The 27,860-nt window shown below is 42.8% G+C and overlaps 1 protein-coding gene across 13 annotated transcripts in view; it reads right to left on the bottom strand.

Moving 5' to 3' along the window:
• The window catches only part of YAP1 (Yes1 associated transcriptional regulator), a 137,621-nt gene that overhangs the window by 65,452 nt on the left and 44,309 nt on the right, over positions 1-27,860 (bottom strand). For all 13 annotated transcript variants that reach the window (XM_053310402.1, XM_053310404.1, XM_053310403.1 and 10 more), the window contains exon 3: positions 117-232. In XM_053310402.1, the coding sequence (XP_053166377.1) occupies positions 117-232 (116 nt within the window). The remainder of the gene's footprint in view (positions 1-116; positions 233-27,860) is intronic.

Here is a 27,860-nt window from a genome sequence, read left to right as displayed (position 1 = left end):
AATGACAGACTTACATTTGGGCAAGCAGAACTCTGCCCAAGTGTAAAATGCTACAAAATGCTTTTTATTATAAATTATTGTGGTAAGTTCCTTGAAGATGTGTTGATTTCTCTTACCTGTTGCTGAATTCATGATGTTCGGTTGCACAGGAGGACTTGTGGGTGCTGTAACATTCATTTGGGAGAGGAGGGCCTTCCTTGGATCCTGCCATGTTGTTGTTTGATCAATGTGACTGAGACAAAAAGCAGAACATGGAGTTTAGACAGCACAATTACAGTAATGACTTGCAAGAGGACAATAAGTGATTGGGAAAATGAGGTTCCATAGCTATATGGAAAAGCACAAGGCCGCATGTTCAATCCCTGACATCTCCATGTAGGGCTGGGAAAGATTCCCGACTAAACCCCTCAAGAACTGCTGCTAATTCGGCATTACCAAGCTAGATTATCCAATAGTCTCTCATATGTTCTCATATGTTCACTTAGGAGCACTGAACATACAACTCTCTGAACAAAGTCAGCACAGAAGGGACACCAGACATTCTTCACAAAGCATGATCCTAATCAACGCAGCCATGGATTAAGCTCCAAAGTTAGTGCAGTATGACAGAAGGGCCCTTTGGATAGTGTTTAACCCACATCAATACCAACCATGCACAGAACCTCACTTTGCTTCATTGTAATGACAGGTTGGTGAAGAATGTGGCCACCAGGCTGGTCTCCGGGGACCCCTGAAGAGACCACATTACTCCTATTTTAAAAGAACTACAGTGACTGCCAATTAGTTTCTGGGGAAAATACAAAATGCTGGTTATTACCTATAAAGCCCCGAATGGCTTGGGCCTTTTTCATGAACTCCACCGCCTATTAAGATCATCAGAGAAGGTCCAGTTGCAGTTGCCACAGGCTTGCTTGGGGACGAGCCAGAACTGGGCCTTCTCTAGGGTTGCCCCGAGGCTCTGGAACACTCTCCCAAATTAAACCAGAATCTCCCCATCTCTGGTTGTTTTTAAACAGCTTTTGAAAACATACCTGTTTTATCAGGCTTTTAGTTTATGATGTTTAATCTGTTTATGTGATTTTTAGGTTTTGATTGGACTCAGTGTTCCCTCTAAGGCAGGCCTGCTCAACTTAGGCCCTCCAGATGTTTTTGGACTACAACTCCCACAATTCCCAGCCACAGTGGCCAGTAGCTAGGGATTATGGGAGTTGTAGGCCAACATCTGCAGGAGGGCCAAAGTTGAGCAGCCCTGCTCTAAGGCGTGCACGTGTGCACACATTCACATGTTTTTTGATGTCCACTTAGTTAATTATAGTTTCCACTCAGGTTTAATCAGGAAGGTCCCACTCTGAATGCACGTGCACACACACTGCCTTGACACTGTTGCCCCAGAACAAAACTCATTCTGCACACAGATGGGGAAAAATAGAGAGAACACTGACTGGACTGTAAACTGCCCTGAGATTTTATGTTGGATGGTATATAAATGTAGCAAATAAATAAATAAATAAATCATGTCCCCATGCATGTAAAGAACCACCTTGTGAAACAGAGAAGAGTCTGTTTGTGGCATGCCATGGAGTGGTATGCTGTTCAAAGCACAACTTTTAAAATGCCACTTAATAGTGTGCAGGAAAGTCTTTAGGCCCATCTAAAAGGTGCCTTTAGGACCCCTGCCACATAGATGCACTCACACGGTTTTTGTTACAGGAGACAAAATAGATGGGGCATTCAGATGAATTTCCAGGGGTACATAAGGAAGGGGATGAAGAGTGAACACCAGCAGAATGTGGCCAATGGAGGGTTTTATTTTATTTTATTTATTAACAGATTTTTATACTGCCCAAAACTTACGTCTCTGGGCAGTTTACAACAAAATAAAAACAAAGTAAAACATTCGCTAAAACAAAAATGAAAAGTTTAAAACATTACAACAATTTTAAATTTTTAAAGCAATATTTTAAAACAGCATTAAAAATCATTAAAACAATATCTAATTACAGGTGAAACTCAAAAAATTAGAATATCGTGCAAAAGTTCATTAATTTCAGTAATGCAAATTAAAAGGTGAAACTGATATATGAGATAGACGCATTACATGCAAAACGAGATAAGTCAAGCCTTAATTTGTTATAATTGTGACGATCATGGCGTACAGCTCATGAGAACCCCAAATCCACAATCCCAGAAAATTAGAATATTGTGAAAAGGTTCAACAGTCTGGGCTCCAGGTGTCCCACTCCAATCAGCTAATCAATCCATAACACCTGCAAAGGGTTCCTGAGCCTTTAAATGGTCTCTCAGTCTGGTTCATTAGGAATCACAATCATGGGAAAGACTGCTGACTTGACAGTTGTGCAGAAAACCATCATTGACACCCTCCATAAGGAGGGAAAGCCTCAAAAGGTAATTGCAAAAGAAGTTGGATGTTCCCAAAGTGCTGTATCAAAGCACATTAATAGAAAGTTATGTGGAAGGGGAAAGTGTGGAAGAAAAAGGTGCACAAGCAGCAGGGATGACCGCAGCCTGGAGAGGATTGTCAGGAAAAGGCCATTCAAAAGTGTTGGGGACTTTCACAAGGAGTGGACTGAGGCTGGAGTTAGTGCATCAAGAGCCACCACACACAGACGGATCCTGGACATGGGCTTCAAATGTCATATTCCTCTTGTCAAGCCGCTCCAGAACAACAAACAACGTCAGAAGCGTCTTACATGGGCTCAAGAAAAAAAGAACTGGTCTGTTGCTCAGTGGTCCAAAGTCCTCTTTTCTGATGAGAGCAACTTTTGCATCTCATTTGGAAACCAAGGACCCAGAGTCTGGAGGAAGAATGGAGAGGCACACAATGCAAGATGCTTGAAGTCCAGTGTGAAGTTTCCACAGTCTGTGTTGATTTGGGGAGCCATGTCATCTGCTGGTGTTGGTCCACTGTGCTTCATTAAGTCCAGCATCAACGCAGCCGTCTATCAGGAGATTTTGGAGCACTTCATGCTTCATTCCGCAGACGAGCTGTATGGGGATGCTGACTTCACTTTCCAGAAGGACTTGGCACCTGCCCACACTGCCAAAAGTACCAAAACCTGGTTCCATGACCATGGGATTACTGTGCTTGATTGGCCAGCAAACTCACCTGACCTGAACCCCATAGAGAATCTATGGGGCATTGCCAAGAGAAGGATGAGAGACATGAGACCAAACAATGCAGAAGAGCTGAAGGCCGCTATTGAAGCATCCTGGTCTTTCATAACACCTCAGCAGTGCCACAGGCTGATAGCATCCATGCCACGCCGCATTGAGGCAGTAATTGCTGCAAAAGGGGCCCAAACCAAGTACTGAATACATATGCATGCTTATACTTTTCAGAGGTCCGATATTGTTCTATTTACAATCCTTGTTTTATTGGTTTCATGTAATATTCTAATTTTCTGGGATTGTGGATTTGGGGTTCTCATGAGCTGTACGCCATGATCATCACAATTATAACACATTAAGGCTTGATTTATCTCGCTTTGCATGTAATGCATCTATCTCATATATCAGTTTCACCTTTTAATTTGCATTACTGAAATTAATGAACTTCTGCACGATATTCTAATTTTTCGAGTTTCACCTGTAAAAGCCTGGGTGAACAGATGTGTCTTTAAAGACTTTTTTAAAGCTGTCAGAGATGGGGAGGCTCATTTCACTAGGGAGTGCATTCCAAAGCCTCGGGGCAGCAGCGGAGAAGGCCGGTCCCTGAGTGGCCACCAGACGAGCCGGGTTGATTCTTATTCTGATGCTTTTGTATTTCCAGTGCTCTCTGGGAATAGCAATTAGCATTATTCTATACAAGATTTACTGGGGAAGAACACACAACCATCTAGACAGGCTGGGGAGGAGAGCATGGTTGTGGTAGCAACCATGAGCTGCCCTCTTTGCTAAACAGGGTCTGACCCGGTTTACATTTGAATGGGAGACTACAGAGATACTGTTAATATTCACGCTATAAATCAAAGTGGCTCTCAGTTACATTGAATCTGCTACAACATGCAAAGAAAGTCAATGCAAAGACTGTGTTCTTTCAAAGACTCACCACCATTATAGTGCCTCACTGCCTGCCCCAGCTACCCAAATCTACTTATTTGGGGTTCTATGAAGAGGTCTCAGGATTAGAGATCCAACAGTTTTTAAGGAATCAGTTATAATTTTTCAAGGAGAAGCTTCAGGGATTGAATCATGGGCAAGCCTATGGAAGGGAGTGTGAAGAGCTAGTGTGGCGCTGAGCACCAGTTTCCCACAGCCAGCTTGGCCCACGTGTTTTGCTAAGCACCAAAGGAATGGGGAACAAGACAAGTGCTGCAATTTCTAACCTTTTTTGTATGTCATATGACCACTGAACTTGACTTATTCTTTATGGGTCAACACTTTTACTTATGTGACGGCAGTCACACGGGAAATCACTCAAAAAACAGCCAAAAAAACCACACCGAAACCCTCATTCTGCACTCTAGTACAAATGTACTGAATGAGATGAAGAGAAAGCACAACACCATCAGATAACGAGTAGACGCTGCTAGGTTGTGCAATATACACCTGCAAATATACAAACAACATGGTTTTGCAACCATGTCAGTCATGGTTGCCATATGTCACAGTCAAGGCAGTATTTTTAAGGGCCAACGTTCTGGAAAGAGCTTTCTGATCTCTCCCCCCGTCCACTGCCCTTTTCATCATGGTCTCATGTACGACCCGAGCGCGCACTTGGACCATAGCTCATCAATTCCCGGGGTGGGGGACACTTCCTAATTCTCTCCTGGTTCAGTTTCTTTTATTTAAAAAATATCCTTTCAAAACTTTGCCAGTGAGCACCTTAAAAAGTCTGCCCTGATGCTATGTATCAGCTTTCCTTAAAAAAGAAAAAAGAAAAAAAGGAGTGCAAGCAAAGGTTCTAGATGATATTCTCAATCCATTTTTAATAACTATCAAATAACGAATCCCTTCTCAGTAGTCTTATTCTGATGTGAGGGGGAACTCAGATACCTCTCTCCATCACAACAGCTTTGGAAAAATAATACTAGAAAGTTTGAGCAAGTGATGAAACGATGTACATTTGTGCGGAACTTATCAGCAACTTCTCCAAGGCCTTTTCAGAGCCAAGTTATATATTTGGACTGCCTGCTTCATGCTGTTTACAAAGAGTTTACTTAACGGATTGAGAGCCAGAGTATGTACTTCAGAGGCAAAACTCTAGCTATCTACTCAGCGTTGTTATGGTTTCCATAACCAACTTATTTTCAAAGAAGAATTAAGTATAAGCAGTTTCATGACTCTGGATATGGCACATATAGCCTTATTTTAGCAACAAAAACGAATGCTAGGTAAAGTAAAGTGTGCCGTTAAATTGGTGTCGACTTCTGGTGACCACAGAGCCATGTGGTTTTCTTTGGTAGAATACAGGAGGGGTTTACCATTGCCAGCTCCCACAGAGTGTGAGATGATGCCTTTCAGCATCTTCCTATATCGCTGCTGCCTGATATAGGTGTTTCCTATAATCTGGGAAACATACCAGTGGGGAGTCAAACCAGCAACCTCTTGCTCTCTAGGCAAGTTACTTGCCCACTGTGCCATTTAGGTGGGTAGCAGACCTTAAAAAAACAAACAACAAAAAGCCCGATCAAGGCATAAATATGCAGGAAAAACCTGCCAAAGGAGCCAACTCAAGCAATACAAGTTTTCCATATTAATATTTTTTTGAAAATGTCTATCCTACTTTTCTTGTACTAGGGAATTTCAGGCTGCTAACATAATAAAGACAGAAATAATCAAGACAATATCAAACATGATAAACTAATTACAATCAGCAATTAGAAAAAATTAGAACAGCTTCCCTCAAAGGCCTTTTTGATGAGATGAGTCTTCACCAGGAACTGGAAGGCATATAGTGACAGGATCATATAGGCCCCCTCCAAGGACAGCATTCCAAACAGACAGTTGTCACCACAACTAAAAAGGCCCTGTTTCTTGTGCCTACCCACTCAACCTCAATCAGCAGGGAGACCAAGAAGGATCTCTGATATTGAACAGAGCATATAGAGTGTACACCGATTTTCAAAAAGGGATCCAGGGGTGATCCGGGAAATTACAGGCCGGTTAGCCTAACGTCCGTTCCAGGCAAATTGATGGAAAGCATCCTCAAGGATAAAATTGTAAAGCACATAGAAGAACAGGCCCTGCTGGGAGTGAGCCAGCATGGCTTCTGCAAAGGGAAATCTTGCCTCACCAACATTTTGGACTTCTTTGAGAGTGTCAACAAGTGTGTGGATCAAGGTGATCCAGCTGACATAGTCTACCTGGACTTACAAAAAGCTTTTGACAACGTTCCTCATCAAAGACTCCTGAGGAAACTTAGCAGTCATGGAATAAGGGGACAAGTACATGTGTGGATTACTAACTGGTTGAAAGACAGGAAACAGAGGGTAGGTATAGATGGAAAATTTTCACAATGGAGGGAAGTAAGAAGTGGGGTCCCCCAGGGATCTGTACTGGGACCAGTGCTTTTTAATTTATTCATAAATGATCTAGAAGAAGGGGTAAGCAGCAATGTGGCCAAATTTGCAGATGATACCAAACTCTTTTGGGTAGTGAAATCCAAAACGGATTGTGAGCGGCCCCAAAAGGATCTCTCCAGACTGGGGGAGTGGGAGACAAAGTGGCAAATGCGGTTCAATGTTAGCAAGTGTAAGGTGATGCACATTGGGACAAAAAACCTCAACTTCAAGTATATGCTGATGGGATCTGAGCTGTTGGTGACTGACCAGGAGAGGGATCTTGGGGTCATGGTGGACAGCTTGTTGAAAGTGTTGATTCAATGTGCGGCAGCTGTTAAAAAGACCAATTCCATGCTAGGGATCATTAGGAAGGGGGTTGAAAATATAACTGTTAATATTATAATGCCCTTATACAAAACGATGGTGCGACCACACCTGGAGTACTGCGTACAATTCTGGTCACCACATCTTAAAAAGGACATTGTAGAACTGGAAAAGGTACAGAAGAGGGCAACCAAGCTGATCAGGGGCCTAGAGCACTGTTCCTATGAGGCAAGACTACAACACCCAGGGCTTTTTAGTTTAGAAAAAAGACAAATGCGGGGAGACATGATAGAGGTCTATAAAATCCTGCATGGTGTGGAGAAAGTGGAGAGAGAGAAATTCTTTTCCCTCTCATACAACACTAGAACCAGGGGTTATCCCATGAAATTGTTTGACAGGAGGTCTAGGACCAACAAACGGAAGTACTTTTTCACACAACGCGTGATCCACTTGTAGAACTCTCTGCCACAAGATGTGGTGACAGCCAACAACCTGGATGGCTTTAAGAGAGGGTTGGATAACTTCATGGAGGAGAGGTCTATCAATGGCTACCAGTCGGAGGGCTGTGGGCCACCTCCAGCCTCAATGGCAGGATGCCTCTGGGTACCAGTTGCAGGAGAGTAACAGCAGGAGAGAGGGCATGCAAAAACCCAGCCAATTTGGAGGAGGGGGGGACATTGCTGGAGAGCTGGAAAGTATGGTACTGTGCTGTATTAGAGAGCCAGCATAGTGTAGTGGTTAGAGTGCTGGACTAGGACCGGGGAGACCCGAGTTCAAATCCCCATTCAGCCATGATACTAGCTGGGTGACTCTGGGCCAGTCACTTCTCTCTCAGCCTAACCTACTTCACAGGGTTGTTGTGAGGAGAAACTCAAGTATGTAGTATACCACTCTGGGCTCCTTGGAGGAAGAGTGGGATTATAAAATGTAATAATAATAATAATACTTTTATTTCTGCAGGAACCTAACCCTCAGATTCCCACAGAGTACAATTTTGGGCACCTGAGAAGCACCATATCTTTGAATCATAGTTCAAGACCAGCGACAGTCTGAATGCCACTAAAAACTAGAATGACTTCAAGTCATGGTTTGTAGAATTGGAAAGCAACGTTTGAACCAGGCCACTGCAGACAAATGCCACCATGTCACCTAAAACAAAGTTATCAGTTTCCCAAAGTCATGGAATCTAAGGTTTAGATTGGAAAGAAAGTTCTACAGAGGTGAGATGACCAAGACTATTCTGCTCAAGACTTTCATTAATACCATATAATAATGAAATGGGAAGGAAGGTTTGCCACAATATTCCAAAGCACAGGGACTTTCATATGGAAGGGTACTTCGACCTAGGGTTAGCTAAAACCTTGAGTTGTTTCTGGAAGGTAATATGAAGTCTGGGTAATATGAAGTCTATTGGACCAGTCTGGGTACAATGCATTTTTAGTGGTCCACAACCAAATGAGCAACCATATTCTGCCCTAGCTGAATTCTGACCAGTATTGTTAGTCTGAGATCACAATATGAATGATTGTCACCAGGTTCTTGCTCTCCAGAAATAGACACAGCTGGAGTTACTAGCTACAGATGCCATTTGATGTTCTAAGAGGAACTATGTGAGTTCAAGAAGAACTTCCATGCTGCAAAACCTATTTAAAGGCCGGAACTGAGTCACACATTCTTTTTCTTCTCCCAGATTTCCCATAGCATCTGTCTTAAGAACATTTGGTCCCCTCAGGAACCAATTTTGGGGTGGCACAGAGGAATTCTGGGAAAAGGGGAGGTTGTTGAGAAGCCCCCAGAACACACATTTGTGCGTGCGTGCGTGCGTGCGCGCGCGCACACACACACACACCCCAACGCATTGGTCTGGAACTCTTCAAAAGCACTGGTGTTTCTCCCATCACACTGGTGCTTCAAAATGTCAGTCACTGACCCAAAGATCCTTCCCTCCTGCTTCCCTCCATTGTGGAAACTGTCAATTCATTCCTACTTTCCAACCAGCTACTGCTCCATAGGTTGGCTGTCCTCTTATCATATGATTGCTAAGCTTACAGAAGAGGAATTGGTTTTTATTTGCCAATAGTTGTTTGAAAGTCCAGGGCAGGCATACTATATCTACTGCAGGGCTGATCAACTCCAGTCCTCCTGCAGGTGCTGGACTACAACTACTATAATCCTGGACTCGTGATCACTGTCACAAGCATTATGGGAGCTGTAGTCCAAAAACAGCTGGAGCGGTGAAGCTGGGCAGTCCTGATCTACTGAATCATCCCATTCATATACTCACTTCCAGTAGAATTCGAAAGGATTAGTGAGAGAGGACTTTCCTTTGTAGAAACCATGCCACTTGTTATTTCAAAAGCTTGATCAAGTTATCCTATCTTTAATATCTACCAGTTGACTCAGAACAGATGTTAAGCTAGTTGACCTGCAATTTCCTAAATTTCCCACCTTCCTGTTAAAATAAATAAATAAATTGGAGCTACATTTTAATGTTTTATCTGCTGCTTATATCTGGTAGGTTCTTTAGTTTTTATAGTTCTCAGGTTTTTAGATTTTAAAATAACTTTTAATTTGAAACTTTTTAAAAAAATGTAATTTTAAATGTCACTATAGCCTGGACTTTAGGAACATAGGAAACTGCCATATACTGAGTTAGACCATTGGTCTATCTTGCTCAGTATTGTCTTCACAGACTGGCAGTGACTTCTCCAAGGTTGCAGGCAGGAATCTCTCTTAGCCCTATCTTGGAGAAGCCAGGGAGGGAACTTGTAACCTTCTGCTCTCCCAGAGCGGCTTCATCCTCTGAGGGGAATATCTTGCAGTGCTCACACATCAAGTCTCCCATTCAGATGCAACCAGGGCAGACTCTGCTTAGTTATGGAGACAAGTCATGCTTGCTACCACAAGACCAGCTCTCCTCTCCTGACTTTAAACTTGTTTAACTCAACACGTCTTTCATCTTATGTTGTATCTATTTTATTAATGCTGTGATCTGCCCCGAACAGCAGTGTACTGGAGCAGCAGGGTATAAATATTTTAAATAAAGAAGCCCCTTTCTAATCCTCTGATAAGGAGACCAATTTTAAGGACAACTTACATATTTATGCTAGTATATCCATACATTCACTCTCAGGGTGACACCATAATTTTAAATTTGCTGATGAAGGTCTAGGGTTTCATCTCCAAATAATCTCTAATTTTACCCAATTTTTCAGATTCCCTCTGTGAAAAATATCTGTTCTCAGGCACAGGAATCTTTCCTTCATTTTTCACAGTGAAGACCTATGCAAAGAGTTCACTGAGCTCTGTTAATTGTTTTGGCCATTGGCCATAAATAAAGTATCTATCTATCTCTGTTAATCTTTCCATCCTCCTTTAGTACACCTTTCGTTCCATTGCCCTAGTCCAATGGCATCAATGGCCAGTTTGCTGCTATTCATTTATTAAAGAAATGTTCATTGCCTTAGGTTTTTAGCAATAGCTTTTCAAAGTTTCCTTGTTTTCCTTATTCTTACATTTGTTTTGCCAGAGTACACCTTTCTGAATTCTTTGAGCCAATCTTGCCTTTTTATTGCTTTGACTCTGCTCATTAAGCACGCTGGCAGAATCTTGGGCTTAAAGGTACTTTCCCCGATATGTGGTATACATACTAGCCAAAATTCTATTACTGTGATTTAAAATAACCTACAAGCATAGGGAGTTTTGACTTTCCTTTTAAACAGCCCCCACCATTTTTGAAAATTCCCATCTCTATGCTGTTGCAGAACCCTCCTTCCCAAAATTTCTTTTGTTATTACTTCCAAATCAGAAGAGGCAGGGAAGGGGCTACTGGAGGTTCTGATAAGCCAGGGAGGAGGGTGCATGTATGAAGAAAGGAAAGGATATTCCTGGTGGTGTGGGGTGTTATCCCCAGAGAGACAGCAAGCAGAAGATACTTTGATTAATGTTATTTACTTAAGTTGCCTATGAAGTGCATCACATGCTCGAAAGGCATCAGGCAATACGGAATAAACTTTTTCATGAAAATTCTTCGGCAACTTTGAAAAATAAACTCTCTCATATTTGGGCTGAGTTGGATTCAATAGTTACTGCAGAGTCTACTGTGGAGGTGTCCAGCAATTCCTTTTATGGGATTAGACTGGATCATTTTCAGTTTGTGACGCTTGAGGAAGTGGACAAACTCCTTCAGATTGTGCATCCTACAACCTGTTCTCTTGACCCTTGCCCAACCTGGCTTATCTCATCTGATAATCAAATTATCAGAGAGGGTCTGGTAAATATTATAAATGAGGGATGGCAGGATGCCTCCCTGTCTTAAAGAGGCGATTAGACCTCCTTAAAACAAGGTGCACTTGAAGCTGCACTGGATCCCTTGGAGTTAGCTAATTAGACTTGTTTGTAATCTCCCATGGTTGAGCAAGGTGATTGAGTGGGTGGTGGCCTCTCAGCTCCAGGCAGTTTTGGATGATGCAGATTATCTAGACTCATTTCAAGCTGGCTTTTGTGTGGGATATGAGGTAAAGACTGCCTTGGTTGGCCTGATAGATGATCTCCTACTGGCTATTGACACAGAGAGTGTGACCCTGCGGATCCTTTTGGATCTCTCTGTAGCTTTCAATACCATTGACCATGGTATCCTTCTGGACCACCTGAGGGATGTGGGATTGGGTGGCACTGTTTTACAGTAGTTCCATTCCTACCTCTCTGGTAGATTCCAGATGGTGTCGCTTAGAGACCATTGTTCTGCTAAGTGAGAACTAAAGTGTGGAGTTCCACAAGGCTCCATACTGTCTCCAATGCTCTTTAACATCTAGGAGAGGAGAGTTGGTCTTGTGGTAGCAAGCATGACTTGTCCCCATAGCTAAGCAGGGTCTGCCCTGGTTGCATCTGAATGGGAGACTTGATGTATGAGCACTGCAAGATATTCCCCTCAGGGGATGAAGCCACTCTGGGAAGAACAGAAGGTTTCAAGTTCCCTCCCTGGCTTCTCCAAGATAGGGCTGAGAGAGATTCCTGCCTGCAACCTTGGAGAAGCCACTGCCAGTGTGTGAAGACAATACTGAACTAGATAGACCAATGGTCTGACTCAGTATATGGCAGCCTCCTATGTTCCTATGTACATGAAACCACTGGGAGAGATCACCAGGAGGTTTGGTGCAGTGTGTTATCAATATGCTGATGACACAAGATTTATTTCTCCATGTTGAACTTATCTGGAAATGGCATGTCTTCCCTGAATACCTGCCTGGAAGCAGTAATGGGCTGGATGAGGGATAACAAACTGAAGTTGAATCCAAATAAGATGGAAGTGCTGACCATGGGGGGCCAGGACCCAAGAGATGGTTTAGGTCTGCCTGTTCTGAATGGGTTTACACTCCCCCTGAACTGCACTGGTTGCCAATATGTCTCCAGGTGAAATACAAAGCATTGGTTATTACCTATAAAGTCCTTAACGGCTTGGGTCCAGGCTATTTAAGCGAGCACCTTCTTTGTCATAAACCCTGCCACCTGTTACGATCTTCTGGAGAGGTCCAGTTACGGTTGCCACTGGCTCGTTTGGCAACCCAGGACCAGGCTTTCGCTGTGGCTGCCCCGGAGCTTTGGAATATGCTCCCTGCTGAAATAAGAGCATCTCCCCCTCTGTTTGTTTTCAGGAAGACCCTCAAGACTCTCCTGTTCTCACAAGCTTTTAATTAGAATTTTAATTTTAATTGCTTTAATAACTGTTTTATGCTATTTTTGTGTCATTTATTTTATTCTGTTTTGACTAAATATTTTAAGTTTTGTACACCGCCTAGAGATATACATATCAGGCAGTATAAAAATATGATAAATAAATAAATAAAAGATGGCTAGGACAACCCAGTCATTTTTAGTTTAACTCCAGTTCTTAATTTTCTCACCACCAGTCCATTCAAATCAATGCAACAGCAGGACTGGCATTTTAAAAAAATGCACAGTAGGCTGACTGCCCAGATTTATGGCCCACTTATCAAGCCCATGTTTGTTGTGAAATTGTTATTTATAAAGTCACATGCTAGGGCTTGTTCCCAAGCTCGCTAAACCTACACGCTTAATTGACTCTCTGGACAATGCTTTATTGTTGACTAATCTCTCTATAGTTCCTCACACAAAAACATATGCTTTCTTGTTTGGGTTACACTGTTTGTACATTTGCTCTCATCTATTTTCAGAATTGTCAATACAAAGTTCAAGCACAACACACTACAGTTACATGATATGAATGAGAGATTACGATCTTTAGGTTTATTAATGCCACAGAGCAAATAAGCTAGGAGTCAGTTTTCCACATAAAGTAGTGTCAGCAATGGGTTTTTACTCCATTTGAAAGTGTGGTGGAATTCAATAGACTATTCAGGCTTTATGAGGAGGAGTTCTGGTCTGAAGTTGCACTGGCATCAATTATATAAGTGCACATACATACAATATAATCTAGATGGCTTAATCTTTGCTTTCAATTATTCACAAGTTACACTTAAAGACAAGTATTGTCCAGAGCACGAGAAACCTCACTTTTGAAGTGATTTCTAAACTATTACCCCATTTATAACCAGGGTAATAAAACCAAGGTTCAACAGGGCAATGGGAAGAAAAACAAAAAAAACCGAACAAACTTCTTTTTAACTTTATGGCCCAGTTCCAACTAGTTAAGCATTAATCAGTTCTTTCCCATCCTCCGCCACAGTACTAAATGATTAATGAGTGGCATATTTATGGACTTCATTGTTCAATTGGATATTCCAGTTTACAGAAGAAATGCAATGATAGGAACGTCATTTTTTTAAAAAAATTGAGTCCTAAATATTTAGCAGTATGTATCACCACTTCTGCATGCCCAGATCTCATTCAGAGAGACTGAATGAAACTCAGTATAAGACAGCTGCTAGATTAGCCCACAGATCTTAAACCTAGTTTTGTCTTCCATTACAAAGATTCTTGTAGAATAGATGACCACACCTGCAACCCTCCTCACCATACACACACAGATATGGTTGGCATGTGCAGGATTAAGGGCAGGGTTAGCACAGCTGGCACCGGGGCAGCTGCCCTTGCCCTTGCCAAGGCAGTATACAATAGGCAGGTTGCAGTAGTTCATATAGCCAGTGGTTTACACTGGAAGCACATCATGTCAGGGAAAAGAAGATGGAAAAGTAAAGCTAGCAGCATATGTCAGCCTGGGCCAGAAGAAAAAAAGGGGGTGAAAGGCATAGCTAGCGGGCTGCAGAATCAGGATACACATAAAGCATGCAGGGGAGCTGGGCTAGAAGCAAAAGATGGAAGCAGTTTGGAGGAGAGCCAAACAGCAATGGGTAGTGCAGTCCAGTAGAAGAGAGGGGGAAGGGGGTCCAAGGGTAGGTAGAGTTAAGTTCAGCCCTGTTGCCAGGCATCAGCACAGGGAATTAAGACAGGAGACTTCCACAAGGCTGAAGATTTCATATTCCTAGCCAAGAGCCTCAGGTAACCAAAAGCTTGGAATCTTCCTCTGCCTACAGTGGTAGCAATGAAGGCGACAGCTCCTTGTAATGAACTTAAGTACTGGCCCTATCAGTCCAAATCCACAGGGTTGCATCACCAGAGAGGGGGATTTCACAATGACATTTGTGTTTTCCACCAATTCTAGTGTTTCTGGATTAAAAATAGATTTGCTCTACACTTCTTTTTTTATTTTAAAGTATTTTCTTGAGTGGCTCCAATAAACACAGCTAGACAAACGTCTTTGAATCTTTAAGATAGCCCATTTAATATTACCTCCTGGCAACCAACCCTCTTTTTTGCCCAGTCAGTTTCATGATGGGATTGTGCTTTCTGAAAGATACTTAAATCCTGATGCAGCTATATTCCCTACTCATATACATCCCTCATGATGGCACAAGTACTATGAACAAGGTGGATTGAAAAAAAATAAATTTAACGTATTTTTTCATTTCAGTTATACTAAGCATGATTTCACTGCAAACCAGATTAAGTTTGATGCAAACATGATACAAATAACTCAGACCCTTGTCAATTATTATTATTATTTTACACAGTCAGACAGGTGTTATTGACTGGTTTGTTTTATCCAGGCATCGAGTCCTTCCCAAGGACCTGGGATGCCAGAATTTTATTGTCAATGTTGTTGCTGTTGTTATAGATATCGTCGCAGAATATAGGCTGCTCCCAGTAAAGCTGCTTTTTGTAATTGGCTGATGGTGATTTCTGTGGCCCCTATGGTGTTGAGGTGCTCTTCAAGGTCTTTTGGAACTGCACCCAGGGCGCCAATTACCAATGGGATTATTTTGGTCTTTTTCTGCCACAGCCTTTCAATTTCAATTTGTAGATCTTTGGTGATTTTTTCTATTTCTTTTTCTTCTATTCTGCTATCCCCTGGTATTGCTATGTCGATTATTTTAACTTGTTTTTCTTTCTTCTCGACTACAGTGATATCTGGTGTATTGTGTGGCAGATGTTTGTCTGTAGTCGGAAGTCCCATAATATTTTTACATCTTCATTTTCTTCAACTTTTTCAATTTGATTGTCCCACCAATTTTTGGCTACAGGTAGCTTGTATTTTTTGCAGATGTTCCAATGTATCATCCCTGCTACTTTGTCATGCCTTTGTTTGTAGTCAGCCTGTGCGATCTTTTTACAATAACTGATTAGGTGGTCCACGGTTTCATCTGCTTCTTTACAAAGGCGGCACTTGCTGTTTGTGGTGGATTTTTCGACTTTTGCTCTTATTGCATTTGTTCTTAGTGCCTGTTCTTGTGCAGCCAGTATTAAACCCTCTGTTTCTTTCTTCAAGTTGCCATTCTTAAGCCATTGCCAGGTTTGTGATGTCTGATTTTCCACTTATATTGTGCAAATATTGACCATGCAGTGGCTTGTTTTTCCATTTTTCTGCTCAGTTCTTGACTTGTTCTTTCTTGTAGGCCTGCTTTATTATTATTATTATTATTATTATTATTATTATTATTATTCAATTTCTATACCACCCTTCAAAAAATGGCTCAGGGCGGTTTACAAAGAGAAATAACAAATAAATAAGATGGATCCCTGTCCCCAGAGGGCTCACATTCGAAAAAGAAACACAGGATAGATACCAGCAACAGTCACTGGAAGTACTGTGCTGGGGGTGGATAGGGCCAGTTATTCTCCCCCTGCTAAATAAAGAGAATGACCACATTAAAAGGTGCCTCTTTGCCAAGTTAGCAGGGGTTCTGGCTTCTGCCCTGGGTTTTTGCTGAAATTGCCTTGGTCGCCCTGGTGGATGTCCTATGCCAGGAACTAGACCAAGGGAGTGCATCCCTGTTGGTTCTGCTGGACCTCTCAGCAGCATTCAGTATCATTGACGATGGTATCCTTCTGGATCACCTCTTTGGTATGGGGATTTGGTGCACTGTTTTGGAGTTGTTCGGGAGGGGAGAGTCCAGAAGGTGGTGATGGGGGGATTCTGCTTGACTCCAGACCATTGACCTATGGGGTCCTGAAGCCATTGGCCCATGGGGTCCTTTTGTTTCCCATTATGTTTAAAATCTACATAAAACCTCTGAGAGAGACTGCCAGAATATTTGGGCTAAGGTGTCATCAATATGTGGACACTCAAATCTATCTATGATCTTATCCTAAGGAGGTGAACACGCTGAACTAGGGGTTGGAGGCAGTGAGGGGCTAGATGTAAGCTAGTAAACAATCCAGAGAAGATGGAGGTGTTCTTGGTCAGAAAGAGAGCCAGTTGGGATGAAAGGATTCAACCAGCTCTGGATGGGTTTGTACTCCTCTTGAAAGAGCAAGTGCACAGTCTTGGGGTACTGTTGGTCCTGGCTCTGCTCTTAGATGTTCAAGTGGAGGCAGTGGCCAAGGGTGCATTTGCACAGCTTGGATGGTGCACCAACACTGCCTCTTTCTCAGGAAGGCAGATCTGCTCACCGTTATCCATGCTTTAGTCACACTGCAGCTTGATTACTACAACACATTCTACATGGGACTGCTCTTGAAGAATTTTCGGAAACTTCAGCCAGTGCAAAATGCCACTGGCTTTTTGCACCAGCTCGTTCTGTCTGCAGCCCATCACGTGGAGCCTATTATGCTCATTTTGAAAAGAGCTTCAGTGACTGTCAATTTGTTTCCAGATCCAACTCAAGGTTGCTGGTTATTACCTTTAAAGATTTGGGGCCTGGATACCTGAAGGAGCAACAGCTTCCAAATGGCTTTGCCCACCCAAAGAGATCAGAGGGGGCTTTGCTCTGCGTGTCAACAAAAGACACTTGATTGTTGTGCACACAGCACAGGGCCTTCTTGGTTATTGCCCCCAGGCTTTGGAGAGCTCTGCCAGTGGGTGTCTGTTCCCTGGCTGCCTTTAAAAAGCAACTAAAGACTGTTGTTCATTCAGGTCGTCGCCCCTTGGGTCTCTCTACTCTGTCTGCACTTTATGGTTTATCTTGTTGCTTTTAATGTGACCTTTTATCCTAACGTGGTTTACAATAGCTAAAATACAATAAAATCCATAAAGGTCACATTATCCTAACTTATCCTAACGTGGTTTACAATAGCTAAAATACAATTAAATCCATAGTTTTATGAAAGACGACATAGAAACCTAACTACAAATAAATACAGTTTTCAGAATCACCACAAACATTTTTCAGATCAATTGAGTTAATTCTGCACACGTATCAAAAGCCCAAACAGATATCCATTAATTTCATAATCTCCATTTTCAGCAAATAATTCTCTAGTGAGGAAAGCACATGATCACAGGTTTAGTATCTTACCCCTGGATAGTATAAAGCCGTTTAGTCCCAAACCAATATGATGTTGTCACAGCAATAAGCATTACATAAGAACATAGGAAGCTGCCTTGTAGCGAGTCAGACCATTGGTCCAGTCTCCACTGACTGGAAGTAGCTTCTCCAAGCAGCAGGAGTCTATCCCAGCTCACAGATGCCAGGGACTGAACCTGGGACCTTAGGCATGCAAGGCAGATGCTCTACCACTGAGCTACAGTCCCATCTCCAGTTCTATTGCTTAAGAAGTGAATGAATTTGCGAAACTTGTGTTCAATCTTCTCTTGGTGGAGATTTTGAAAACCTATCATGTTTGCAAGGCTTGCTCCACTTGAGGCATGCATGCTTATATGTCCTAGCACAAACATGGGATTCATTGACTATCATGTAGATAGTTTAGCTCAAACAATCAGATGAGAGCCAAGCTCCTCAAGCACCTCCCTGCTTGGGGCAAAATGGTGTCACATCTATCTTCAGCCACTGAAGGTTTGGTTAAATAAAGTTATCTTCTAGGACACAGATGAGAGTTGGACAGACTAAACAGAGTAAGAATGTGAGTGCAACAGAAAAGGGCTGCATGAACACGTGCCATTACTGTCCGTGTCTGGTACATGAAGGGGATCAATCAAGAGAAAGGACCCAGCTGATAATACTACTCATTAGAGAACACAATAGAAGACGTAGTGGGGACCCAGACCCATTAGCACTGCAAGACAAAGAACACATGTTGAGTTATGCCATATAGGTAACTGAGATCTCTACCAGCACTAGAGGTATTTCTCCATAACTCAAGTATCTGGTAGTCTGCTTTTAGGCAAAGCAGCTTACTACCAGCGTTCGCTCTAATTGTACTGGGCAGCAGTATCAAAGTAGTGCATGTGCACACACTCCAACATATATGGAAAGTATTAATGTGCTACGCAAAGTACAGTGCGCAAAATTATTATTTTTTTTAAAAAAATTAATCATCAAGGAATTAATGCATGCACGGACAAAAGGAATAAATACAAGCATAAACATGCGAGTGCGCACACACATACCACCCCAGGAAGCAATTAATGCTTTTAGTGGTGGGCTGAATTTGACAACAGGGTTGCTTTTGTGTGTGTGTGATGTTATATTATTTTTTAAACTCCAGCATTTTAGGATTTCAAGTTAAAAAAAAAAAACAGAGCAAAAGGTTGCTACGAGACTTGTGCAGCACACAAACTTTCCCCCCCTCGCCCCCTCAATATCTTGCCTGTTCTCTGGGCTGCCTCCAACACTACCTCTGTCCTCCTCTGGATCCATCTATAGATCTCAACAGATGTCTCAGGAGAGGGGACTGGCCTTTCACGAGACTGTGGATGAGATCTGCATCGGGAGCAGGAGGCGACGGTGGCATTCTGACTGAGGAGAGGGGGGAAACCGGGAGGCAGACAGCCTGGCTGGGGAGAGGGGGAAACCGGGACCAGTCGGGTGGCAGTGGCGGGAGCAGCACTGAGCACTTGGCAGAGGCAGCTGTGTGTTGGGGTGTGTGTGACATTTTGTGTGTGCACACAAACACACACGCACACACCTTAGAGGGAACACAGCTTACTACTGAAAAGTGGAGTGGGCAATCAGACACGCAGTGGATACTTTTAATTAAAATTAGTACATGTTTATTGGTTTTCATAGAAGAGGCTTAGGTATTTATAACATGACTAGAAGAAAAGTCTTTTGTACGCTACAACAGGAGGAAAGTTTTAATAATATTCTGAATAAAATGGTTAAACCATTGGTTATGTTTCAAATGCTAGAACCTGGATGCAGATCAGTTGAAAGACTTAAGCCTTCAGGGAAATAAACAGAGAGGCAGGTAAGGTATGGGACAATATGTTGCGTCACATCTCACATGTGAGAAGTGGCAGGCTAGACAAATCTAGTGTGATGCACGTGTGACCCATGGTGCCTATTCATGTGCTTATTTCTCTTTCTGAGCTTGAGTATCATAAATTTAGGTCCACAAATGGTTGGAAAAACTAAGTGTTGGTGAATATTTGAAATGTGAAGTTAGTACAACTGATGGGAAGAAAGAAAGGAAAAGGAGTATTACAAGGAAATAGTATTACAAGAGTATTACAAGAAAAGTGACAGCAGAAAAGTTTAGACCAGCAACCCTGCTTAAGTCAAAGCACTTGACAAATGTTTTGTCAGATGTTAGGGAGTCTAACAAGCCAGCATATTTGTATGAGATGTACATGAAGTACTATAAGAGGTATTTACACACAAACATAAAAGGCTGTAAGATATAATATACCTAGATTAAGATCAGCAACTGAAAGCCAATAAGCCAGTCTCAAGGTGATCCCTTGAACCCCTGCTAACTGGGAAGGGGTTCTACAGGATGGGCTAAGTCACGTTTCTTCTAAGTCAAGTCTTACTGTGATTACCTGAACCTCCAGAATGTTCCCATAAAGCTGGGGAGTTGTGAGGAAATTCCCTCAAAACTTGCTCACCACCACCGGGGTGTGTGCGTTTGTGTGTAATACTTCATAACTAGCTGACCCCACACAGAGCATCTTTGCGCTCTTTGGGGCCAGCGGTTCCCCCTTCCCCCCTTCTGCCCCAGTCTCTCCTGTCCTCCCCCCACCTTCCTTTCCTCACAGTGCAGCTCCAATGGCCGCCCGGACTCCTCTCGGCAGCACGGCTCCGCTGCCTGCCTCCTCTCACCCCTGCCGGGCGCAGCATGGCCCACCGCCCACCCGCCCAGGCGGGCTCTTCTCGGTGACGCAACTCTGGCACCGGCCACCCTCCGCCTTTTCCGCTCACCACATACATCTGGCTGGCTTAGAGAATTGTTATATAGACACCAAGATATTAACTGTGAAACACTTCCCCTTCAGAAACAGAACAGGATTACCTGACTGGTGAGAGTATTTCAGCATTTTCTTCTGTGGGTACTATTAAAAAGCTTTCCCTCTCAGAACCAGAAAGGCTGACTGTCTTGAGGGAGGTACTGTATTCTTCAAGATGAAAATTTTCCACTTTTTGCTGAAGCCTCCCTTCCCCTCTCCTAGCTGAGTTCCATTAGCTCCACCCACGTGTTAACTCTCTGAGCTCATGAACACTCTGTCCCACTGACTAACATATGAGATGTTGGGGGGGGGGTGCCTGCCCTTAGGGTTTCTTCTTCTTCAGAATTTTGTGGAACCAACATGTCTGTGTGTCACCCCAGGTCCGCCGGCACCCCTCACTTTTTACAGGTGCTCCGGTTCTTCGTTCATAAGTATAACAGCAAATATTTATATACTGCTTTTCAACAAACATTTCCAAAGTGGTTTACATAGAGAAATAACAAACAAGATGGATCCCTGTCCCCAAAGGGCTCACAATCTAAAAAGAAACTTAAGATAGACACCAGCAACAGTAACTAAATGCCTGCCTGGAGGCAGTGATGGGCTGGATGTGAGGTAACAAACAGACTGAATCCAGATAAGATGGAAGTACTTATTGTGCGGGGTCGGAACTCGGGCGATGATTTTGATCTGCCTGTTCTGGATGGGGTCACACTGCCCCAGAAGGAACAGGTACACAGTCTGAGAGTGCTTCTGGACACAAAACACTCCCTGGTGTCCCTAGTTGAGGTAATGGCAAGAAGTGCCTTTTATTAGCTTCAGCTGATACGACAGCTGCGTCCATTTCTTGAGATAAATGACCTCAGAACAGTAGTGCATCTGCTGGTCACCTCCAGACTTGACTACTGCAATGTGCTCTATGTGGGGCTGCCTTTGTACGTAGTCCAGAAACTGTAGTTAGTCCAGAATGCGGCAGCCAGGTTGGTCTCTGGGTCATCTCAGAGACCATATCACTCCTATCTTAAAAGATCTACACTTGGTGCTGATAAGTTTCCAGGCAAAGTACAAGGTTTTGGTTATAACCTATAAAGTCCTAAACAGCTTGGGCCCTGGGTGTTTAAGAGAACGTCATCTTTGCTATGAAACACACTGCCAACTGAGATCATCTGGAGAGATCCGTCTGCAGTTGCCACCAGTTAGTATGGTGGCTACTCAGGGACAGGCATTCTCCATTGCTGCCCCAAGGCTTTTGAACACACTTTCTGCTTAAATAAGAGCCTCCCCAGCTCTTACAACTTTTAAAAGGGCAGTCAAGACGCATTTGTTCACCCAGGCTTTTAATTAGCCCCTGCTAACTTGGCAAAGAGGCACCTTTTAACATGATGATTCTCTTTACTTAGCAGGGGGAGAGTAATTGGCCCTATCTACCACCAGCACAGTATCTCCAATGACTGTTGCTGGTGTCTATCTTATTTTTAGATGGAGAGCCCTTTGGAGACAGGGATCCATCTTATTTATTTATTATTTCTCTATGTAAACCACCCTGAGCCATTTTTGGAAGGGAGGTATAGAATAGTTTTAACTTTTTAAATTTTAATTGTTGAAATATGTTAATCTTTTTTATTGGTTGTTTTTATTGTTTTGTAAACCGCACAGAGAACCTGTGTTTTGGGCAATATAAAAATATGTTTGTTAATTAATTAATTAATTAAATGGAGGTACTGTGCTGGGGGTGGATAGGGCCAGTTACTCTCCCTATGCTAAGTAAAGAGAATCAGTATATTAAAATGGTGCCTCTTTGCCCAGTTAGCAGGGGCAACAACATTTGCAGCTCTTTTGGAAATAAATGATATTTCCCAAATATTCCGCTGAGATGTTGAAAGTGTAACTTACACCATTACCCTCTCCCCACACTCATTCTTGGCCATCGATTTCCCCCCCACCTGCTCACTATATTGCACAGCAGAATCACAAAGGCCTCAAATAGTATGTCCTCCTCTAATAGCCCTATCAATTAAAATTGGCCCCCACTGACTAAATAGCAAATACTCAGCTCAATAAACCTTGCATCATAATTTGCATACCTGTTTTACTTGCCTAGTTCAGTCAGTCTAAACCAGGGCTGCACAACTTTGATCCTTCAGCTGTTGTTAAACTCCCATAATCTCGAGCAGCCAATAGAAAAGGATGATGGGAGTTACAGTCCAACAGCTGCAGGAGGGCCTAAGTTATGCAGCCCTGATTTAAATCATGATTCCGATGATCACTAATGAACCATGATAAGCCTTGGGCTCACATGCTTCTCCTCCTATCTTTCTTGGAGTGTGAAAATGAACGTTTGTTATTCTTTCTAAAAAGTGCAATCCCTCATTACATATGTACTTTGAGAACTATAGTTTATTAGAAAGAAACCGTTAGAAGAAACCAGTATAGCAAATAAGACTAAAATTATGATTGGATATTCTAAGTTTATTAAACCACAGTTCCAAGTGGGACATAATTAGAAACTGTAATTCTTAAAGTGAAAGCACATACTTTTACTCTCCTCCTCTCACACATCAAGGAGTGGGGGTGGTGTAGGACCCCAGAGGTTCATTTGTAGTAATCTGAATCCTGGTTCAGGTGACCTTCTGATCTGGGCCTGCATCATTTATTTATTTATTTGTTTGTTAGATTTATATACCGCCCTTCCAATATGGCTCAGGGCGGTTCACAATCATGTCAGGGACAAAGTCTGCTTATATTTAAAAATATATGTGTACACACATGCACACAACCCAAAAGCAGTAGCATTCAGAGGAACCCAATATACTTGGTTTAGAATGCAATATTGTCAAACTGCTTCTGCTTTCTAACCACATAGTCACAAGGGTAATTAACACAATTCAAGTTTACTTAAGCTTTTTACATCCAGGAACTTAAATAAAGCAGGTCAACTGGAAGTAGCAATCAAATCAATAACACAAACTGTGGAAGAGGGAAAATCTTATTTTAGTATTTTCAACAGTAAACACTGCCTTGTAAGGATGATACAGAATTAAGCAAGAAGCATGACCATACATGCTAAACATTGCTGAACAGAAGATAACACCTCCAGTTCAGTGAGTCTAAACTGAGTACAAACAATAAGGCAAAAGCTTAGCTGAGAAAAAACTGCAGTAGAACATTGAGTTAACACCAAGTATGTCATTGCAAGCTCCTTGTATATTGCTTTGCACCAGTTATTTGAGGGAGCTCACAAGGCATAGATAGTTATGAGGACTTTGCGCGTTTCGGAATTCCTGGCCCTACCACATGGAAGCAGTCCCTCACTGGGCAATGGGTGGTAGGTAGAAGGTAGGAGGATGGTGGTGGGCCTTTAAAAGCCAACCAGCACGGGCACGGGAAAAGCTGAGCAGCTGCAGTGATTCTCGGGAGCATCTAGGGGCAGGCGGGGAGTGAGGAAGAGAAAGCTGGGCACCCACATGAGGCAGCTGGGAACCACAGGGATGCAGCTCTTCCCAGAAGCTCAGGAGAAACTAGTTATTTATTTATTTATTTATTTATTTATTTGATTTATATACCGCCCTTCCAAAAATGGCTCAGGGCGGTTTACAATTAAAACAAACTTGTAAAACAATGAAAAGCTAAAACAAATTAAAAACAATAACACAACAATTAACAATTTAAAAACATTTTAAAACAATAATTAAACATTGTCCCCAGACCCCAGCTCAAGACAACACATAGAGTTAATATGGATGAGAAGGGCCACAACTTTATTAACTATTACATAGACATGGCAGACTGGAACACCAGGTGATTAATCACCCTTAGAGAACAGTGCGGGCCAATAGAAGCAGGTCAGAACTCTGAAATCCTACCCAGCGCCCTACTGGGCAACACACCCTGACTCGGGAATGGGCAGGTACGCCCCACTCGATTCCTTCAAAGCCAACCCCCCCTTCTGTAAGAGAGGATCTGGATACTTCTAGGCATTCGTCCACCCCGGACCGCACAGCCCAAAGGTTGGAGAAGTCCTGAAGCAGGGTTCATGGCAATCATTCTCCCTGTGCCGCACAGGCCACAAAGGAGCGATTAACCAATCACCCTTTTACATATCCAAGGGTGCTCACCGATATTCTAACCCTCAAATTACCACCCGGCCCGCACTGTTACTGCCATTGTGGCCAACCTAACTCTAACAACGCACCCAGAACACAGAACGGAGTAGGCGAAAAAACCCCTAACAGTGGCCAATGCGTTGGGAACAAAAAATTCCTACTTGGCCCCTTCAGGCGACCAGTCGCTAGACCCGCTCTGTACTGGGGAGGGAGGGAAGGAGGAAAGAGCTCCTTCTCCTGTGACTGCCTGGCCCCAACTGAAAAGAGAATGGGGCGGGGAGCGGCCGATCCTGGCCGAAACCCCGCCCCTTGACCATAAGGGCCAAACGGAACCCTTTTTGGGCCTCGTGCAGAGAAGGTTGGGACAAACTCCCTCCCTTCTGCACAAGGCCAAGGGGGGGGGGAGTTAAGTAATTAAAACCCCTAAATCAAGTTAAAATTTAAAATTTAAAAAATTTTAAATTTAAAAAACCCTGAAAAGCCAGGCCAAACAGATACGTTTTAAGGGCCCTCCTGAAGGCCAACAGGGAACTCAAATTACGGATTTCCGCAGGGAGCGCATTCCACAGCTCCAGAGCAGCCACAGAGAAAGCCCGCCTCCGAGTCGCCACCAGACGAGCCGGTGGCAACTGGAGACGAACCTCCTCAGATGACCTTAGTGTGCGGTGGGGATCGCGCAGAAGAAGGCGCTCTCTAAGGTAACTTGGTATACTCTAAGGTAACTACACCCCACCCCCAGCCATCCCTGCAGTTCCCAGCCACCCCTCACAAGGGCCCAGCTTTCCCTCCGTGACTCTCCGCCCACACTCCAGATGCTCCCAAGAATCAGCTGCCCACCTTCTTCTCGTGTTTCATCCATGTATTCAGTCAAGGTATGCAGAGAGAGCAGGATCACATCCCACCATTAGTACAGACCAGTACCCTTTCAGCGGATGAGAGCAGACTCTATATGCATGAAAGCCCATTCTCAGCTTCCACTAAATGCACAGAGATCGGAGACAGGGAGAACCCCGTCTCCTTGCATGGACTGTCTGAATATACACAGACAAAATGCAAGAATTTATATCTAGGTCTAATACAGAATTCCTTGGGTACACTAATTTTCAGAGCTTTTTTTCTTAAAGTTTAGACAATGTGACTGAATTTTTATGTTTAGTATTTTACTAAATATTTTCAAATATTTAGTATTTTTAAAAGATCTGAGTAATGTTTTGAATTCATTCAAATATAAAATGGGCTGCGCCCCCACCCCCCAAACATAATTTGGGCAACCAGAAGAACTTCTGAGATATTTCTAAAGCAGGTACCATTAACATGGCATATATAATTTATTTTGTTTATTAAATATAAAACATGCCAAATAGGCTATCTAAAAAATTCCCATTCAAGCATTATCTGCCTGGAGGCGGTAATGGGCTGGATGAAGGATAACAAACTGAAACTGAATCCAGATAAGACAGAGGTACTCATCATGCAGGGTCGAAACACGAGACACGATTTTGATCTGCCTGTTCTGGATGAGGTCATACTTCCCCAGAAGGAACAGGTATGCAGTCTAGGGGCGCTTCTGGATCCGAGCCTCTCCCTAGTGTCCCAGGTTGAGGCAGCAGCCAGAAGTGCCTTCTATCAGCTTCGTCTGATACACCAGCCACGTCCATTTCTTGAGGTAGACGACCACAAAACAGTGGTACATCTGCTGGTAACCTCCAGACTGGATTACTGCAATGTGCTCTATGTGGGGCTGCCCTTGTACACAGTCCAGAAACTACAGCTGGTCCAGAAGACGGCAGCCAGGTTGGTCTCCGGGTCATCTAGGAGAGACCATATTACTCCCGTATTGAAGGAGTTACACTGGCTGCAGATATGGTTCCAGGCAAAATACACGGTGTTGGTTATAACCTATAAAGCCCTAAACAGCTTGGGCCCTGGGTATTTAAGAGAATGTCTTCTTCACTATGAACCCCACCGCCCATTGAGATCATCAGGAGAGGTCCGTCTGCATTTGCCACTCACTCATCTGGTGGCTACTCAGGGACGGGCCTTCTCCATTGCTGCCCCGAGGCTTTGGAATGCACTCTCTAGTGAAATAAGAGCCTCCCCATCTCTGACAACTTTTAAAAAGTCTTTAAAGATGCATCTGTCCACCCAGGCTTTTAAATGATATTGTTTTGATTGTTTTAATGTTATTTTTAGAATATTGTTTAAAAAATATTAAACTGTTGTATTTTAAATTTCTTGTTTGTTTGTTTTTTAACTAATGATTTATTTTTGTTTTTATCTAGTTGTAAACTGCCCAGAGACGTAAGTTTTGGGCGGTATAAAAATATGTTAAATAAATAAATAAACAAACAAATAAAAATTATCCAGAAATACCATATCCCTGCTACAAGAGCACTGTTCATTCAGTGAAGCATGCATCCCTGAAAGAAGATACAGTAACCTGCAGAGTGGGAAAAGAGTCACTTAGAAAACTAGATAGAGCATATAAAAAGGCTGATGTAAGCTCACATTACAGATGTAAACCAAGTTTTCAAAATCGATATGCTTCAACCTCAAGAAGAAATGAAGGGTTCTGAAAAGCAAGTTAGGACATGCAATTCTCCATAGCATTGTGAAAACAATCCCACGGTTCCTTGGGGCAGCAGCAACAGCTGGAGGGGCTTAAAACTGGTTAACATTTGTAGTTCTGCACTATACATGTCACATTCAGTTGTCTTCCTGAACTTTGGCATACTAGCCAGCCAATTCTGAGCAAGATGTTCCAGGAGGAAGAGCCATGAGCACTCACAATAGCAGCCTACTTCCTAAGAAACACCTTACATTTTAGATAACCATAGTTATTAGTAAAGAGGCACCCACTTACAAACTGCTTCAACCAGTTTGTCTTTATGGTGAAATCCTTCCCCTCCTCTTAAAGTGTTCCAATTCTCTAAACTCCGGTCTCTAGCCAAAAACCCACAATCCTGACACACACCCTTCACCCCAAATATTCCAAAGTGGATCTCAAGCTGAATGGAATTGTGTAAAAGAGTTCAAATCTAGGCCAACATGCCTGTTGGGTATTAAATTTTGTACTCCCTCAGATTACTAGAACAAAGCAAAAAAAGAATTTCTAAGATCAGCCATACCAGATCAATTGGAAACTTTGCTGGAAAAAACATCCCTAAGCTGTGGCTCCAAGTGAATGAGAAAAATTCCTCTGAAGCCTTTTGTACAACATGCTGTGTGATTTGTATACTGGGGTTATTCCAGCACATGCCTTACCTGATGCAAGCTTAGAAGAAAAAAAACCCTTACTGGAGT

The sequence above is a fragment of the Hemicordylus capensis genome, chromosome 3 (assembly GCF_027244095.1).
Source record: "Hemicordylus capensis ecotype Gifberg chromosome 3, rHemCap1.1.pri, whole genome shotgun sequence".
Lineage (NCBI taxonomy): Eukaryota > Metazoa > Chordata > Lepidosauria > Squamata > Cordylidae > Hemicordylus > Hemicordylus capensis.
This window is presented reverse-complemented; position numbering and strand designations above follow the sequence as displayed.